This window comes from Branchiostoma floridae, chromosome 6 (assembly GCF_000003815.2).
Source record: "Branchiostoma floridae strain S238N-H82 chromosome 6, Bfl_VNyyK, whole genome shotgun sequence".
Taxonomy (NCBI): Eukaryota; Metazoa; Chordata; class Leptocardii; order Amphioxiformes; family Branchiostomatidae; genus Branchiostoma; species Branchiostoma floridae.
This window is the reverse complement of record NC_049984.1, coordinates 22,724,044-22,742,666: the sequence shown is the minus strand read 5'-3', so window position 1 is coordinate 22,742,666 and position 18,623 is coordinate 22,724,044. Positions and strand designations below refer to the sequence as shown.

Here is an 18,623-nt window from a genome sequence, read left to right as displayed (position 1 = left end):
CACAAAGCAACGTTGAGACAATGATCATTTGTAATGTCATGTTTATCTATATACATTCATATATATTCATATTTTGGACATAATAGTAGCAGTATTGACTGAAATTCATGAGAAGAATCTGTTTCTCAGTATGAACCAATGTATGGTTACGCTTTGAGGCTATTTGATGGGGAAAATAAGCCCAGTCACCGATCCAACTGCACATGCACAGGTCAAAGAGGAAGGCCCACAAGTGCAGTTAACCACAACGCTAAAGGTGGACTCTCACTGCACTTGGGGCACCGGTGCGGTACTGCGGGGTTCGTAGAAAACGAATTTCAGAGATAAAGTACGCATTTTCTTCCGTTTTGTGTTTTTTTGTCTTCCAAGTCACAATTTTACGTCTCACGCAATATTTAGATTATGAAATATTAGAGAAAATAACAAAACAGTGCCGCAGTGAACGAACCCCGCAGTGCCGCACCGGCGCCACAAGTGCAGTTACCCACAACACTAGATGTGCACTCTCACTGCACTTGCGTCAAGCTTGCGTCACTGCGGAGTTCAAAAGATACTCAACGAATTTCAGAGAAAAGGAACGATTTTTTGTGCATTTTGTCGTCCTCTAATTCGTACTTTTGCGTATTACACAATATCTAGATTTTGAAGTCGGAGAAAATAACAAAACACAGTGACGCAGTGAACAAACCCCGCAGTGACGCAAGCTTGACACAAGTGCAGTGAGAGTGCCCAGTACATGTAAGCATCAATGTTTCCACCAGGAGAGCGGGTGGCGCGCCCTGCGGCCCATCTCCGCCCACAGCAGGCGGTTCTCCTGGCGGAACCCCCTCAGTGCCGTCCTGTTCTCCTGAGCGCGCCGGTTCAGGTAGGCGATGGTGGTGTGGAGCGGACCCACCGGGACAGACTTGTATACGGCATAACCAGCTCCAGCTGTGTGAAAAGAATAATTGACTAGACTGCTTTGTCAAGCGACTAACGTTAGCGAGAAAGTGTGACGGATGTAGCAAAATCATAAAAAGGAAAAGTGATCTCAATCCAGTTTTTAGCTTACTGAAGAGCTTATAATACGTCTTCCACTGGCAAAATCATACGGGACAGTACATTTGAAGCGGGCTGGTCAGTATAGGTATACTTGGATGTAGAAAAGAAAGAAGAATTGTCGAAATGACAAGTGAGGTAACTTTGCGATGCCAAAAAATATCATCTATAAAATGAATTTACAGTTTGTAGCCAGAGGGACTTTTCATCTTTATGGTGGTCTTACCGAGATGGTAGGAGATCTGGTCCGCCATCCCATATTGCTGACCGAAGCAGATACGCCTGTCGTTCTTCTGGAGTCCCAACTCCTGCATCCTGGTGAGACATGTACACAGAGATATCATCACGGAGTTGATAACAAAGACAGAACATGTCATCAATGAAAAACAACATCCTGACCAAACTGATAGTGTCTGCTGTTACCAACCGAAGAGTTTCAAAGTCTTTAGAAATAACCCCCCTCCACATTTCCATCCAAAAAGTGTAAACATTTCGTACGGTGCATCTCTATCACCATTACTTCTACGCGAAGTGTAAGCGTGTGTATGTGTGAGTGAGTGAGTGAGTGAGTGAGTGAGTGAGTGAGTGAGTGAGTGAGTGTGAGTGAGTGAGTGTGAGTGAGTGAGTGAGTGAGTGAGTGAGTGAGTGAGTGTGAGTGAATGAGTGAGTGTGAGTGAGTGAGTGAGTGTGCGTGCGTGCGTGTGTCTCGCATGTAAGCAATAATTAAAGAACCTCTGTTAAGATTGTGATGAAATATGAAATATGAGTACCGACAAGGCAACGGCCAAGGTCGATTTTTCGTCCCTGACAACTATCCTTGGTACTGCAGCAGAACGTTCGAATTTTGTATCTATTTTGTCCTGGACATGCTAAAATTGGATTTATTTAGTGTCAGATGGCTTTTCATGTCAGGAAGACACAATGTAGGCTCACCCCCTAGCAGTTTGCTCTATTTCCGCAATGTGTTGTGCCTGTTAAACAATGCCACTACCTCCTGATTGCATGTTTGATGGTGTCCTCATTGTGAGTGGCGACGATGACGTCCACCTGCTCCCCCTGGCTGTCTTTGACAAACTGCAGCGTTTCGTCCAACACACGATGATACATGGAACCGGTGTCGTCGTACGTACAATGGATTGGATCTTCATATCCCTGGAAAGACAAGTATCGTAAGTGAACATCATATTATCGCTGGAAATGCTTTTTATGCATTTTAATCACGGTACATCGTTGTTTTGTTTATTCAGTGGCAACACTTAGATTTCCGGGCTTCATACGCAAAGTCTGTTGTCGCAAGAGAAAATTAGTGCAAATTCGTAAAGTAGGCGCAATTTCTTACCCCACTTTGCCACAGTCCAGTGAGATACCTTCTTAGCTTTTTGGGTACAGCAGGGTCATTTTCCCCGTCCGCATTGTTTTTGAAACCTTTAGTGAATCGGCGACACTGGCTCAAGACATGTGTGCGTATATCAAGGCCGTATGAGTTCCGTATTGACATTACTTGTCTTAGATAAAGTTTTTTCGGTTCAATAACCATCTATGTTGCACAACGATGGGTCAAAGTTACTTCTCTGCAAACGTGACCTATTCATGATGCATAAGCCAAAAAAGTCAATACGGAACTCATATTATATGCATATGGACTTGACATACGCACAAGATACACAGCTCCCTAACGTTAACCCACCTGCTGTCTCGCCACAGCCCTCTCGTGCTCCATGTACGCCCCCCGCACGATCTTGATGCCGAAGCAGAAGCCAAGCTGCCGAGCAAGCTTCATATCCTCTACTACACTGTTGTATGCGCTCTGTAACATAAATTCAGCCGGGCCATTAAACTAGTACTTAGATGATAATCATATCCAAAATCATGAAAAAAGTTCCACCATAAATGGGAATATCTAATGCATTCCATGATAGGACTATTCAAACATATGGCATTTATAATTCGGAAAGAGAGGAACATTGATGGATATGAATCATGCTGCAAATTTGCATAATTGATTGGGAAATTCTATAACTCCATTGTTTTCCAATACTAAAAAAACATGAAACTTTAATCTATGTATCAATTTATCTAACAGATATTTAAGAAAATAAGGTCCCTAATTTGAGTTGAATGATGGCTATCACTTACTTGTGACATGTTGTAAAATCATTTAATGTCACCATGTATGTACGTATGGATTATGTAAATGTCGAAAAATTTTTATCATTGATGTTTTTTTCTAATATATCGCTTCAACAGACCGATCTGACTGTCCATCACAATTGGTAGTTCAACAAATGTAGAGAATGACGATTATCGGTTCAGCCAATGAGCGAGTGGCTACTTGTCCGTCAAAACTTTGCATGTTTTTAAAGAATAACGAATATAGGTTACTTCGCGGAGAACTAGCGTTACCTTGAGGTAACACTGGTATGTGTTCCAGACGAGCGGACGGGTCCGGTTACACTTGTACATCATGGCGAGCACCAGTCGTGTGATGGCCGGTCTCATGGACGTGTACTCCGCGTCAACCAGCATGCGCACGTTACAGGCCTCCGCTTGCTGCAGAAGAAAAGTGACCAACGTAAAGATGGGTTCACGCATGTGTATATATGCAAATCCGTATAAGGTCCGTATGGAAGCCTTAGCCTAGCGGAGTTAGTTTGGAATCAGTTTGCAAAGTATGGTTTGCGACCCAGCTATTAAACTCGTCTGCATGTTATCTGTCCATATTTGTCGAGCCTGGTAGAGGCTAAGACGTCCATACGGACCTCATACGGACTTTAACATGTACACACGTGTTGAACCTACCTTAACCATAACGTTAGGTTCCGTTCACACTTGTGCATGTTATCAAGTATATATGAGTTGATTAGTAACATTGTTTTGGCTTTTAAGTGCGAGTTCTTATAAGTTTTTTCCGCACCGGTCCAACAAGAAAAAACGTTTTGTACTGGTACCCGCCCATAGTAACAGGGGGGCTGTGTCCCTGTAACTGTACAAGACCTTAAGTAAAGTAATGTAACTTGTAAGTAAGACTGGAGTTAAATGCAAGAATAGATGGTAATAGTACTATCCCCACTTACGTACCTGACAGACCGCGTGCAACCGCAAGAGGGCGTTCCTCAGATGTTCATTGTCTTCGTTGGACAGGAAGGACAAGTGGAAGGTCTAGGAGAGAAACAACGGAAGTAAAATTAGTTAAGGGTAATACTTGAAAGAAAATACATTCGAATGGTTTAACCTAACAATCTACTGCTCTGTTAATTCATAGTTACTAAAAATGGCCATGTTTTAGGTGCAATATGACGAAAACATCATCAATTCAGCATCCTCCTACGCAGGGACATCCAACAGCCATACCGCCTGTCTGGATGTGCCCTGCTCTTTCAACCGTCACTCTTAGTTACTGACCACCGGCCCTGCTTATAGATATTAATGAGCTCACCCTTATATACGCGAGACCCCTTTTGAAAACTGAAAGGCTATTCTCTGATTGGCTGACAGCTTGTTTGGGGGAGGGGGACGTCCACAGGAACTAAGAATGACGATTGAAAGAGCAGAGTACATCCAGACAGGCCGTTTGGCTGTTGGATGTCCCTGCGTAGGAGGTGCAATTCAGATGAATCGAATGAGTTGGTGACTGCTTCAACACCATCACTACATTGCAGTTACCAAAACTGGTCACAAGGTAAACAAAGGAAATGTCGGTCGGAGTGTTTCAGGAAGGGCATCGAAGTGTGTGGCCTCACAAGTGTAGACCTGTTGGGTAGGTTATTTCGGTTGGGGAGGTAGAAGGCAGTGGAAGGAGACGGAAGGAACCTTCCAAAACCATATACTTTGTCTGACTCTTGCCACATGACCTCGATGAAAAGCGGCCTGCTGGCCGATTTGAGCTTTCATGAATGAATAAAGGTTCAAACAAACAAACCATGCCCTAGACAGAGTGGATAACAACTTAACCCACTGAGCCTATGGACTCAAAACGACAATGGGACTACCTTTATGTTTACCTTTTACTACTACTGAGTTAGGCAATCTTTGTGGCCGTTGTGTATCTTCTAGACCCAATGCGTAGAATCATAAATCTCAAATTTCTGTGAAATATGATACAATTACTCACCTTGTTGTCATTACACAGTCCTGTAGACAGGTGCTCAACCGACAACTCTGTTGAACTGGGATGTTCTATCAGATGTTGGCTCAATGTCACCTGTGGTAGCAGTACAAATATACATACCATGTTCAGGTTTTGTTGAAAAAGAGCTCTAGGATACCAAGTGCTACTACGAAAAATTGGTATTCAACTTGTCAAGAATCCTAAATTTTGGAAAGTGATGATATTTTCATAGGCCATGTTGATTTGATGATATGGATGACATCCGCGCGCACATCACTTTTCGGCCGTTTAATTAAACGTTTTCGACCATTCCGTAAATCGTACAAAGCCGCTGCAAATGGAGCAAGTAGATGTCATAAATTGCAACAACAAAATCGAGTTCATTCAAACGGAAGAAGAAGTATATGCCTATAACAAAATGTAGAATGATAATCTATATTTTTGTTCGGTATTCCATGTTTGTTCAACCTTCCAGAAAACTTGAATTTCATAATAAAGCAAAAGCAACTTTTTTGCTCATTTTAAACTCCTTTATTCACATTCTTGCATCAGTTTTGGGGTTCGTAGCTGCAGATTATGCCATTTATGTAATGGAATTAACATGGCCTTACGAGTAGCGAGTATAACTTTGCTATGACAGACAAAATAGATGCATTTAATACACAGAATTTTCAATATTATATAACGATCAACTCACTAGCAGCTGGGCATGCATAAATGACGTCAGCCTCATCTGGAAGAGTCGCGCATGCGCACCGTGTTGAGCCAGGATGTCGGTCGTACTCCTGATGGTGTCCACGTAGTACTGCGTGTTGTTGTCATAGAAACGTTCCCTTATTAGGACAGGGGGAAGAATCTGTCACATCACGAGTCCATAAGGTCACGTGATGTATCACGTGTCCATCAGGTCACGTGATGTATCACGAGACCATAAGATCACGTGATGTAAGTGATGGTTATTCGCACCTGATGAAGGTTGAAGTTAGCCGGTATACTGACATTCGCACATCTTGAAATCTACTAATTATCTGTAGTTATTAGATAGAGATTTTTTAATTAGATGAACATATTTTCTAATAAATACAGATAATTAGAACATATATAACTTACTCGATTTGTGCTCGGTCCCCGACGTTTTCCTCAATCGTCAGAAGGGGCATGGAATGTATCCCGGCATCCCTCAGTCTGCTGAAAGTTGCCGCCATTTTGTCCGGTGTGTCCCCGCCAACAAACTGGCCGTAGAAGGTGGCTCTCATCAGATAACCGAACAGCGTCTGGCCAAGAATCCGGCGGCCGACCTCCATCAGCTAAACATAAATCACCCTCCGGGTTAATTTTGGACTGCCAGTTTATCCCAGACAAACCTTGATTATATCTTTTATAAAAACTTAATCAAATGAATTAACGTTAACATTTGCAAGTGTTGTATCAATAATCAATATGTAGATGGTAATTAGATATCTCTAGGAGCAAAGCAAACTCTGGTTCAGCTAGGTTCCAAGAATTCTGGTTCTGGGCCAGAATTCTGATCCCAGTATTCCCAGAATTCTCCAGAATGCTGCCAGAATTCTCAAGAATTCTGTTAGAACCTGCTTCGCACATCAGTACAAGTAAAAATGATCAGTTGTTGAAACTGACTGTCTACATTGAATTGTTAGTTTATGGAACAGATCCACTGATTATTCACTCAATCTTAAAGTGGCGCCGAAAGGCCAAGTGGTTCGGCTGGAAGAGTAGAGTTTCAGAGGTCACTGGTTCGATCCCGGTATTGCTGGTAAGACGTTGTGTCCTGGACATTGGTGTACTTCACATGAATTTCCTCACTCCATCCAGATATAGAAATAGATGACTTCGTTTTGGAGAGATGAATGGCGGTGGAAGGAGAGGGTTGGGCTCCGCCTTCCAATACTGTTCCCTAGATACAGTGGATAACAACCCACTTGAAACACAAGCACGTGAGACGAGTATCACAGTCCCCTGGCTCCCGGGATTCGAACCCGGACCCGCTAGCTCACGATCCCAACACACTAACCGCTAGGCTAAAAGGTCCACACCCGTTAGACTGGTCAGTTGGTGGCCCAACCTTTACCCACCCTTATGTTTAAGTATTTTTGTGGGGTAGTAGAGGAAACTATCTAAATCAGGATCTTCATTGAACCGAGGCGGGGGACGCTACCAACTTAAACACCTTTGACCCGTCATTACGTCACATCACGTTTTCTGACCAATCGGGTTGACCATACCTTGAGACTGTTGTCGACCACCATGTCAGACGTGCACATCTGTAACACCAGCACGGCCCTGGTGATCTCCCATGTTGTCTTGGTCACAAACGCCTTGGTCGAGTCGCCAAAATCTACAGCGTGACTGGGTTCGTGCTGGTTGTCATAGCGGGCTAGAAACATAAGAAAATCGATTTTATAACTGAGAATAAACAGGCATTGCACACAGGGAAACATGGAGAAAAACAAAACAAAAAACGGGAAGGGTGGAAATATTTTAAGAAAATCTATTTTACAACCGAGAATAAACAGGCATTGCACTCAGAAAACTTTTTGGCAGATATTCTGTGATGGAACAGTATAAAATCATCAGACTATGGGATAGGTGATATGAGATGAGTGAAGGTTTAGGTGAATAATTTATTTACTGTAACTGCGTATCTTTTAGAACCAGTTGTAAAATTTCTGGACGTTTGTGGATTTGTGGTGGCATTAATTAAGCTATACGCAATTCTCCATGTAATATCTTAATCATGACAACAGAATAACAAGGGCAGATGAAAGTAGAAAGAAAGTTCTGCTGCAGTGACAAAGAGAAGCCGCTAGGGGGCCCAAAATCGATCCTGACTTTTGTCTTCCCAAGACCTAGATGCACATGTCATTACAAGTCGACCATAGCTTCTTCAGTTATGTTGTATGCAGTTTACGTAGCACACATCTGAATAATACCTCCGTTTACGGAGGTAACATACATTAGCATAATTCCACCAGGTGCCATTATACCGCCACGTCAGAAAACCTTGTTTTAGAGGCCTTCTCAAGATTGTCTTTAACACCTAAATATCTGAATTGTATTACATTTAGGATATTTAACATTCGGTGTTCAAGACAATCTTGGGAAGACCTCTATACTAACGTTTTTTTTAGGTGGCGGTATTATGACACATGGTGGAATTATGATAGTCAATGGTATAGGTAAGGGCTACTAACTGATTTAGTAGCTCGGTCAAGTCCTACAGAAACTTATTTTTACCACGGATACTCTTATCTGATATTTGATGTAGCTCTCCTTAATCGGCAGAGCTATGATCTCTATCAATATACTCTCCAAGCAGAGGTTAGGCTCCGGCTATTTTTTAACGTTTTTTTAGTCGTTTTTATCGGGCTTTCTATTTTTTTATTTTATCTTGCTGTGTCAAAACCTAACCTCTGACGGCAGTCGCTCCGGCTGTTTTTTAACGTTTTTTAGTCGTTTTTATCGGGCTTTCTATTTTTTTATTTTATCTTGCTGTGTCAAAACCTGCCTGGCGTACTCCAAGAAAAATGACAAAATAGAAAGCCAGATAAAAACGACTAAGAAAAAGTAAAAAAAAAAAAAACAGCCGGAGCCTTACCTCTGCTTGGGTATATGTCAATAGCCATAACACGGTTGTTATTTGAAAGAACTTGTATGTAGCATTATCGATTGAATGTCACAGCTGTTGTAGTAGTAATAGTATTAGCTATGTTAGTTTAACGTTAGTAATGCAAAAATTTGCGTTGCTTTAATATATCTCTATAGTCTACACTGTTGTACACTGCATACTAGATTGTATCCGATATCAGCACTGCATGCTACCTTGGGTGACTACTCTCCAAGCAGAGGTTCGGCTCCGGCTGTTTTTAAGTGTTTTATAGGCGTTTTTTTCTCATGCTTTCTATTTTGCCCCCTTTATCAATAGAAAGCCCGACAAAAGGGGACAATCGAATGCCCGACAAAACAGTTGGAGCTGTTTAGAGTATAGGTTGACCACTGTATTCCGTCGTTGCAATTTCAATGAAATAGAATGAATATTAATAAACAATTAACACTGACCCGACTTGGCACTGAATTGTCGTCCTTGGGCTGTCAGAATCGCTGGTCTGTGGCCAAAGGTCTGAATTCTTGTTGACTGCCCTCTGACCGCCCGTCCGACAACCCCGAATGTACACACCCTCCGTCCAAGCCAGGCAGCCATTCGACAGCTTTGGAAATGTTATGAAAACGTCGTTGGAACAAATACATTCGTGTTACCATGGCGACACAATCATAAAATCACTACAAAGGCGTGGATAAGGCCTACGTTACACTTGTCATTTTATAACTATTGTACTGCATATCGTAGTAGTTGGCAGAGAAGGCGGTAGAAAATTTCTTATGGGGAGGTAAACTATATTACTGACTTAATTTTCAGGACATGGAAAGTTCCACTGCAGTACAATCCTAGGGGGGGGGGGGGGGGGGGGCTCGTTACTAAAACACAACCAGTAGATTTCTAGCGAGGACACGATCCCTTCACATGCAAAGTACCCAATTACCACATACTGGTCTAGTGGCACGCGAGGGACAGGGATGAATAGTTCACACCTATTGTCTGTTGATTAACGATTTTTCGTCGCCCTTTTCTTTCAATAGTTTGCTAGTTATTTGGAGTCGAACGTTATATTTCCTAATGCAATAAAGCCACATTCTTACTTATACTCTGAGTTAGAACTGCGTACCATGATTCTTTTACGTTCAATTTTCGAAATACCGCTACAAGGTATGTATGAAGACTGTATATTGTGCCCATTTAACTAGGATTGTGTGCAAGGTCTCTCTTTCATTTGTTTCCTTTTCACAGACGAGTTGCGAATACATGTTTGTAAACCACACCGCCAGATCTGTAACGTTTCACCAATAAACTACCATATATCACTCCAATATATTTCAATAAATACACACTGTAATAGCGCAAATAGATAGTATCAAGAAGGTTATTATGAAATGAACACAAGAAGCAAACCCTTATGAAAGCAAAATTTCAATATGAACGATCGTATAAGTGATAAAAAGTGAAATATTATCGAAAAAAAGAAAGTACACCAACTTGGATTCGAACCCGAGATCATTAGTTAAAAAGTCTAATCGTTAATCCACTACGCCAAGATGCATTACGATGTATACAGATGTGCTAATACAACTAAAGTGACGGAGCGCGTGTTAATACGAGACAAAAATTGTTTCGGGTCTATCATTTCAAAAACTTCTGAAGTCGTAACATTTCTTTAGTCTCTTCACCTTTTGGTCATCAAGTTAACTTTTTAACCGTTATAGATAGAAGAAGGAGGTTATATAAATTTAGATCAATTGTTTGTGTGAACTCCCACACAGTGCCTGCTTGGTGTGTGTTTACGTCATTTACATGATAGACAGGGTGAGAATGGCCCGCCACTCATTCGGGCTATTCACACCGTAGTAATTGCCGTTGACCTGTCCTCGCTAGAAAGTTACTGGGTGTGTTTTAGTGTACACGGGGGGGGGGGGGGGCTATGTGATTCCCCCGGGAATATTTTTAATTTTGGCCCTCTGAAACGCTATTTCTTGCATTTTGTGGGGCAAAACTTGCTGGCAGACTAAGCTAATTTTAACGGCATTCCTATTATTATTACTATGTCGTCATGAGCAGCAAAGGCACACCATTACCATTAAGAGCTAGAGAGCCTCTGTTCGCATTTACACACTAGCACGTCTACATTGAATTACTATACACAAAAGTCGGTGCAAAGTCCACACACAAGTCTAAAGGACGTATACGTAATGTATGAGTTCATATTTCAAGTCAGACCAAGACTCATAAGAAGACATGTACATAAGACAAAAAATTACCTTACTTTAGCTTACCTCAATTGTTTCTGTCGCTCTGGGTAAATGTCACAGCTGTATAGTGAGCCCGGTGTAAGGACATGTGTATACGTCACCAGATGAGCCGGTTGGAGTTAGCCCTTAAAATCGTCATTTGTGTCACGAAATAGAAGATATTAGTAAGTCTTAACGACACAGAATGCAAAGATCGGCGATACGTTGCACTCAAGAAACCAATGAGGTTAAATACGACGAACCTATGGATTTTAGGCAAGGAAAAACACCACTTAAGTTAAGTTACTGTGTCTTGCCTCCGTGAACAGTTTCATCAGGTTGTACGTCACTGAATAAAGAGACTCTTTTTACACAAACAGTGCTTTATTCTCACCGACGTTTCGGTGACCGTCTGTCACCTTCTTCAGGGCAGTTTTGACTGGTTCACATTGTACTGCATAAAACAAATATGTGCATAAAGCTGTCCGTATATACATATGTAAATACTTTTCGTTTTGTGACCGCATCTGAACTGTGAGCAGCGACATCTGTCCTGCAGTACAATGTGAACCAGTCAGAATTGCCCTGAGGAACGTGACAAACGCTGACCCAAACGTCGGTGAGAATAAAGCACTGGTTGTGTAAAAAGAGTCTCTTTATTCTGTGTCTTGCCTGTTCGCTGCAAGGGTTCAATTCACAGAACAAATACAAAGTTCAGTGCCGTTACAAAGTTCGCGATGCAGAGGTTCGACCCTTAGCCGACTTAGGTCGACCAGTTTAGGCCACGTCTATTTTTTTAGCGCCGAACATGTCCCGAGCATGTCCTAACCATCTCCCGACCAGTAAATGACTTACTCCCGACTGTGTCCCAAATTGTCTATCATTGTGGGCGACGGTTGTCTTTAGACATGAGTTCAGAGTATTGCGGGACACCCGCGGCACAGGATTCCATTGCGGTGCTAGTTACAGCCCGCTGTCAATAGGTGTACATTAGCCTGTGTTTACACAAGCTCTCGCTGGCTATCGTAGGGCCGGCCGCTAGGGGCGCGATTTTAGTCAGGTTAGGTGTACATGTGAGAATGCATAACAGTTTTTTTTGTGCCACAATGACCATCTGAGGCAGAACCAAATACAATTGCAGACATTGGGAATAATTTCTCCCCGATGATAAAAGAGGATGACTTTCGTTTAATCCTGGCTCACACAGTGAAAGAAAGCAATTATCGCTGCTTTTAAAGTTTGCCTACAAGTCATTTGTCCTTACCTGTAGTCTAGATTTTGTTTTATTAAAAGAGTAATAATCAGTATCTTTACAAGAATAACAACAATTTCAAGCACAAGCTTAGGCAAGGAAAAAACACCACTGAAGTTAAGTATGTCTTGGCTGTTCGCTGCAAGGGGCATTAGTTCAATTCACCGAACAAAGCAACGAGCAACGGGTCAATGAACACTAATGATAAAGGTTCAAAGTTCGCGGTGCAGAGGTTTGGCTCCGGCTTTATTGTTATTGTTATTGTTATTGTTATCATACGACTTCTCTCTCTTCGCAACCAGTGGCTGAATTGTGAGAAGCTTACAATAGGCGGGGCTACATGTATATCACAAGGGCCTATGACCTCACTACGACAACAATGCTAAAGGAATTTAGGGTTATCAATGGCCGAAGTAGAAAGGTGTCGCAAAGGAGAAATTTTGACATCCTGACTCTCGAAATCGTTATTTCCTGTATTTTGTTGGGCATTTCTTTCTGGCAGACTAAGCTCCGTTCAATGACATTTCTATTAGCAAAAAAAAAAAAAGGTTTTTGAGGGCGACGCCCCCTAACATATTTTCTCCATGAACGAAGGCCTTCGCAAAGTCTGTGTAATTCAAAGTTTACAAGACATAACCTATGAGTTCGCTCATATTTCAAGTCAGACTGAGACTCGTTAGAAACATGCACATAAGACGACAAATCCTAAAAGGGACGACAGCTTACCTCGATTGCTTTTGTCGCTCTCCAGAAAGGTCACAGCTTGTTGTTTATTGTGACCCGATATAAGGACACTTAATGCTTAATGGTCATTATAATAACCGGTCGAGTCGGTACGTATAGGGGATCCGCAGGTCAATCCGCCATGCAAATTGATGGTTGAATATAGTTCATCATCAGGGCCTAAAACTTCAAGATTTTTTTCCTGGTCAAATGGGTAGAAATCCTGGCAGTTTTGAGGTGGGTGTGACAGGGGAGGGTTTCTACTTTCTGATTAGGGCCAAAAAGCTGAGTTTTTGTGGTTGCTGAGAGGTATAAAGTTGGGACTTTTTTTGTCCTAGCACATGGCCTTCTCACTGGATTGTGGTGCGGTTTTGAGGTCAGGGGTCAATTTTTCAGTTTCCCGGAAGTTTCACCGTTAGATACTTGGCGAAATGTGTTTTTTCGGATAGCTGAGATGTCGGGCTTTCATATGAGGGTATGTTTGTTTGCCAGTAACGTCAGAAAGTTGAGTTATTAACAGTTTCTTTCTCCTCTTTTTTGTATAGGGAACCATTGTTTAGAGGCTGCAAATTGAATCACCTGCGGATACCCTATATAAGAAATTACCGATGCGTTGAATTTCGCGTGAGACTCTATGGAGTGTGGTCTTTATGTGAGTACAGAGAGTAGCGGATGAGTTCTTTGACCACATCAACCAAGTAGATAAGAACATCAAGTTCACACAGGAGTCAAGTCATGACAACATGCTCCCCTTCCTAGATACCAAAACTATCATAGAGAAGGACGGCAGCCTTCAGTTCGAAGTGTACAGGAAACCAACGCACACTGACCAATATCTGGCCTTTGACTCTCACCACCCTTTGGAACACAAACTGGCAGTGATTAAAACCCTATATCACCGGGCAGACAGCATTGTTTCCTCTGACAAAGCCAAAACAGAGGAACACAAACACCTCCGAAGTGCATTGAACAAATGTGGCTACCAAAACTGGACCTTCAACAAAGCCCTCAAACCCTCGGACCACTCAAAGAAAACAACCAAGTGCAAACCATTGACCGACAGAAAGAAAGCCAACATTACCATCCCCTATGTCCAAGAAAAACTCAGACGGATCTTCCAAAACTTAAACATCGCCACTAACTTCAAACCTCACTCAACCCTCCGACACAAACTGGTACATCCAAAAGACAAACCACAGAAAGGCACTAAGGCCAATGTAATCTACAGACTCAAATGCGAGGAACCCAACTGTAACAACACATACATTGGTGAGATTAGCCGGCCACTAAAGACAAGATACCAAGAACATTGCAAACAGAAGGCCAACGGCTACTCTTCTGCTATTTTCAACCACCTAGAACACAACCAAGGACATTCCTTCAACCTCCAATCTACCGACATCCTAGACCGTGAAGCCCGCTGGTTTGAACGGGGAGTTAGAGAGGCCATATATGAGAGAATATACAATCCCACCCTCAACAGAAAAGGGGGGCTACGTATGGAACTTTCCGGCACTTGGGACATAGCACTACCCCCCCCCCCGCCAACAAAACTTTTAGCTCCTGTAACTAAAACAACAGGAGCTAATTGACTCATTTGCATTAACTGTGTCTTAGCCTTGCTATCCTTTGAAATCCAAATTGTCTTCAGCTTGACTTTGGCTTAGCTTTGTTTTCTTTGGAATCCAAATTGTCTTCAGTCTGAATTGTCTTACAACCTTTCCTATTGGACATCTGAAATTGTCTTCATTCATAGTTAGAGTATAAAAGACCTGTTTCTTCCAGATCTCTTCAGTGTCACTGACGAAGGATAGTGGATTCTATCCGAAACGTCTGACCGTTTCAAAACCATATCCAGTTGCTTGAGTAACTATTTTTGGCGTATCTTATTACCTGGATGTCTAACCTACATCGACGTATTATAAACTAGACTTTAAAATTATGTACAATGATGTCTGTAGACAATATTACTCATTACATTTTATTTTATATGTCTGGAGCTGGACCATAAAATTTCGCCATTAATTATGCAAATAAAATACCGATTTACATAATTAATATCAAATTGTCTCAAGCATACCGGCTCCCGCAGTTCCAAAATAGATGCTAGGGTACCCAAACATACACCCCTTACTTTCTGCCCTCTTTCTCAGTTACATACATGTATGTGACAACTTTGACAAGTCCTATTATAAAAAGCAGTGGATTCATGAACTTTTCTAATTGATTATGCAAATTAGCTGTCAATTTGCACAATTAGTATCTCATTAGATAAGTCTTCAGTTAAGCTATCTACATACGAAAAATCATGACGATCCGTCAACACGTTCATATCATCATTTATTATGTAACTGATGACTTCATTTGCATGATTAATATGTATTGAAATTTATCTCTTTCTCAGCTACATATGTGAGAGGTTTGACAGTCCTATAATGGGATGCAGTGGATTTATAAACTTTCCTCATTAATCATGCGAATTAGCTGTTAATTTGCATAATTAGTATTCCATCATGTAATTCTTCACTAAGGCTATCTGCATACCAAAAATCATCATGATCCGTCAATAAAGTCCTATTTTCTTATTGATTATGCAAATGAGGCCTCCATTTGCATAATCAATATGTATTGAAACTCCTCTCTTTCTCAGCTACATATGTGACAAGTTTGAAAGCCATATCATAGAATGCAGTGGATTTATCAACTTTCCTCATTAATCATGCAAATTAGCTGTTGGTTTGCATAATTAGCATTACATCGTATAAGTGATCACTTAGACCATCCACATACCAAAAATCATGACGATCCGTCAACACGTTCTTAAGTTATTCTAGTCCAAAGTTTGAAAGGAAACCGGCGCCTGCAGTTCCAAAAAAAGCCGCTAGGGGGACCAAACTCACAGCACTTACTCTCTGCTCTAAGTATGTCCAGAACACGAGTTATCAAAAATGTTAGTTTCGCTGCTGTACCTTAGGAAGCCGCTAGGGGGCCCATTATCGAAGTTGCCCTTTGTTTTACCGACCCCTACCCGCCTACCAAATATCATCAGGATCCATCCAAGGCTTCTCGAGTTATTCTGGTGACAGACAGACAGACGTACAAGCCTAAAACATAACCTTGCCATTCTGGCAAAGATAAACACTCCCCCAAAGTGTAGGATATGCAATATATCGCAACGCAGGAGAATGATAGCGGATTTGCGGGAGCGCGCATTTACCGTGCGGTGCGACAGTTTAAGGTTTGAAATCTTGACCCTCTAAAACGATATTTCTTGCATTTTATTGGGTACATTCTGCTGGTAGACTAAGCTGCGTTTATTGGCAAAAATCGGTTTTTGAGGGCGACGCCCCTTAACATATTTTCCCATTGTCCACCGCCGAAGGAAAAGGAGTTGCAAGGCACATGTAGGTCCGGGAAAATGTTGAAATCTTGACCCTCTGAAATGTCATTTCCTGTATTTTGAGGGGCACAATGTGCTCATTGCTCCTGTCATCCTGACCGGTATAATTAGCCAATACTGACCAATAACGATCTAGAATCCCTCTGAAGATGTCATTGTTATTCTTGTAAAGATACTGATTATTCCTCTTTCAATAAAAGAAATCCATCTCTACAGGTACGAACAAATGACTTGTAGTCCAACTTTAAAAGCAGCGATAATCACTTTCTTTCACTATGTGAGCCAGGACTAAATCAAAGTCGTCGTCTTTTATGATAGAAGTAATTCCCAATGACCTCAATTGTATTTGGTTCTACCTTAGATAGAAACCATCCAGAACCAAGCAAAGAGTCTGGGACCGATTTTCCTTCACTCTTTGCCGTTATCAGGAACTTGTTCAAAATTGCAAAGACCAAGGATGGAAGACACAATGCTTCCCATTGGAGGTCGGGACCAGAGGCTTTATTGGCCAGTCAGTGTGGAAGGCACTATGGGCAGTTGGTGTAAATGGGAAAAGGAGGAGAGATGCTACCAGAAGACTAACAGAAGAAGCAGAACGCTCATCACGATGGATCTGGATCCGAAGCAATGAACGTGATTGGAAAGGTCATGACTAGGCAGTATTGGCCACACTGCCTGCCCCGCCTCCCGGAGGGGGTCCTGCTAGGGGGCGAAACCCCCAATGATTGGAGGAAGCAGCTGAAGAAGTCATGACGCAGTATTACTCACTGTTTTCGGTAAGTGATAGAAGTAATTCCCAATGTCTTCAATTGTATTTGGTTCTACCTTAGATAGAAACCATCCAGAACCAAGCAAAGAGTCTGGGACCGATTTTCCTTCACTCTTTGCCGTTACGAAATCAATGAATCTACGTCGGTAGACAATAAGTGCACGTTAATACGCGACAATCCAATCTCGTTGGGAGGTCTCGCGAGACTGTAATCTGGCCGCGCGCGCGCGTGATTTGACAGTCGGACGGTAACAGCCTTCAGCAGCCCAGCGGCTAGTTAACAATGGCTTCTCCCAGCATCGACTCGATCGAGTCAACTTCAGAGATTCGCTGTGCTTTTATTTGGCAACATCCGCCGGTAAATCGGCATGCCATGAGCAGATAATATTTTTGTGAACCTATGGACTCGATATGGTGCTGTAAATTTGCAAATTTCTGGTCATTTTCACAATTTTTGACGGGCGGTTTATGCTTGCTTGTCGTGAGAAAAACGTGCATATAGGCGCGTCGCCTTACTTGTAGTTACTCGGATAAGTTTGGCTCAAGCCGTAAAAATATCCCACAAAAGCGTACAAGTACCATCATTGGATCCTTGTAGATCCAAACTCGTAAGACTTTCGGCGATTTTGACCGTAAATTAGTCGATGGCAACATATCGACTTTGGGAGTTTACGCGTACGTGAGTTGGGGAGGGGGGCGTGTTTCCGCGTATATGCGTTCGTTTTGATCAAGGCGGAGTCACTTTTCCGACTATGATTTCAGTTTTCGCCAGATGAAACTCCACAAAAACGTGAACATATCGATGTAGGGTCCTTCTGGGTAGAAATCTAGCATGGTTTCGGCGGCTTTGTGGACGACTTTTTTGGTTAACGTAATATGTAATGAGTGGGTGTGTCTGCAAATGTATAACGTTTGGCATTTGCTGTTCTTTTTCAGATCAACGCGTCGCGATCGAAATTCACATCAGCAGGGAAATACTGCAAATCATATGGATGCAATATCCGTCAGTTCAAGTGTGTCAATGAAGAGAAAGTGCCAACATGCATCATATTTTTCAAGATCCCCCCAAATGTACTTGATGATAACACGTTACTTACTTTAAGCACTGGGATTGTCTGGTAAAAAGACAGCTCGGAGGGGATAATTTCACCATGAACATGAAATTAGAAATGTGCGTTTTTATACTTTTTAACGGGAAATGTGTACATCTACTGCATGTATTTCCAGTAACGCATTCGTGTATTCATTGTGTCCCCATTCAAAGAAAGGACTCACGCTAAAATAGGCAGTCCAAACAAAGGTAGACAGCAGTGCAGCACTCAAGACGTCACACAGGTACCACCACCAAGTGCAAGGGAATGTCTATTGCTGTAACTTAAATTGGGCGGACTTCGTTGTCTACTTTGGCAGGGATAATTTATTCTGCGAACGAATTAAAGTAGACTCAGAATGGCAGAAGAAGAATATCCCAAAG

The 18,623-nt window shown here is 42.0% G+C and overlaps 1 protein-coding gene across 5 annotated transcripts in view; it reads right to left on the bottom strand.

Annotated features, from left to right (window-relative positions):
* Positions 1-21: 21 nt before the first annotated feature.
* The window catches only part of LOC118417335 (hydroxyproline dehydrogenase-like), a 31,014-nt gene continuing 12,412 nt past the window's right edge, over positions 22-18,623 (bottom strand). Inside the window, exons 1-13 of one of the 5 annotated variants that reach the window (XM_035822874.1) lie at positions 12,984-13,085; positions 11,051-11,151; positions 9,224-9,372; positions 7,390-7,541; positions 6,257-6,453; positions 5,844-5,979; positions 5,150-5,239; positions 4,117-4,197; positions 3,442-3,588; positions 2,726-2,845; positions 2,030-2,190; positions 1,265-1,353; positions 22-930 (exon numbers count right to left, since the gene is read on the bottom strand). In XM_035822874.1, the coding sequence (XP_035678767.1) occupies positions 746-930; positions 1,265-1,353; positions 2,030-2,190; positions 2,726-2,845; positions 3,442-3,588; positions 4,117-4,197; positions 5,150-5,239; positions 5,844-5,979; positions 6,257-6,453; positions 7,390-7,541; positions 9,224-9,365 (1,500 nt within the window). In that variant the 5' untranslated portion in view covers positions 9,366-9,372; positions 11,051-11,151; positions 12,984-13,085 and the 3' untranslated portion in view covers positions 22-745. Of the gene's footprint in view, positions 931-1,264; positions 1,354-2,029; positions 2,191-2,725; positions 2,846-3,441; positions 3,589-4,116; positions 4,198-5,149; positions 5,240-5,843; positions 5,980-6,256; positions 6,454-7,389; positions 7,542-9,223; positions 9,373-11,050; positions 11,152-12,983; positions 13,086-18,623 lie in introns of those variants that run through there. The other 4 variants (XM_035822875.1, XM_035822879.1, XM_035822876.1 and 1 more) reach the window with 4 other exon arrangements.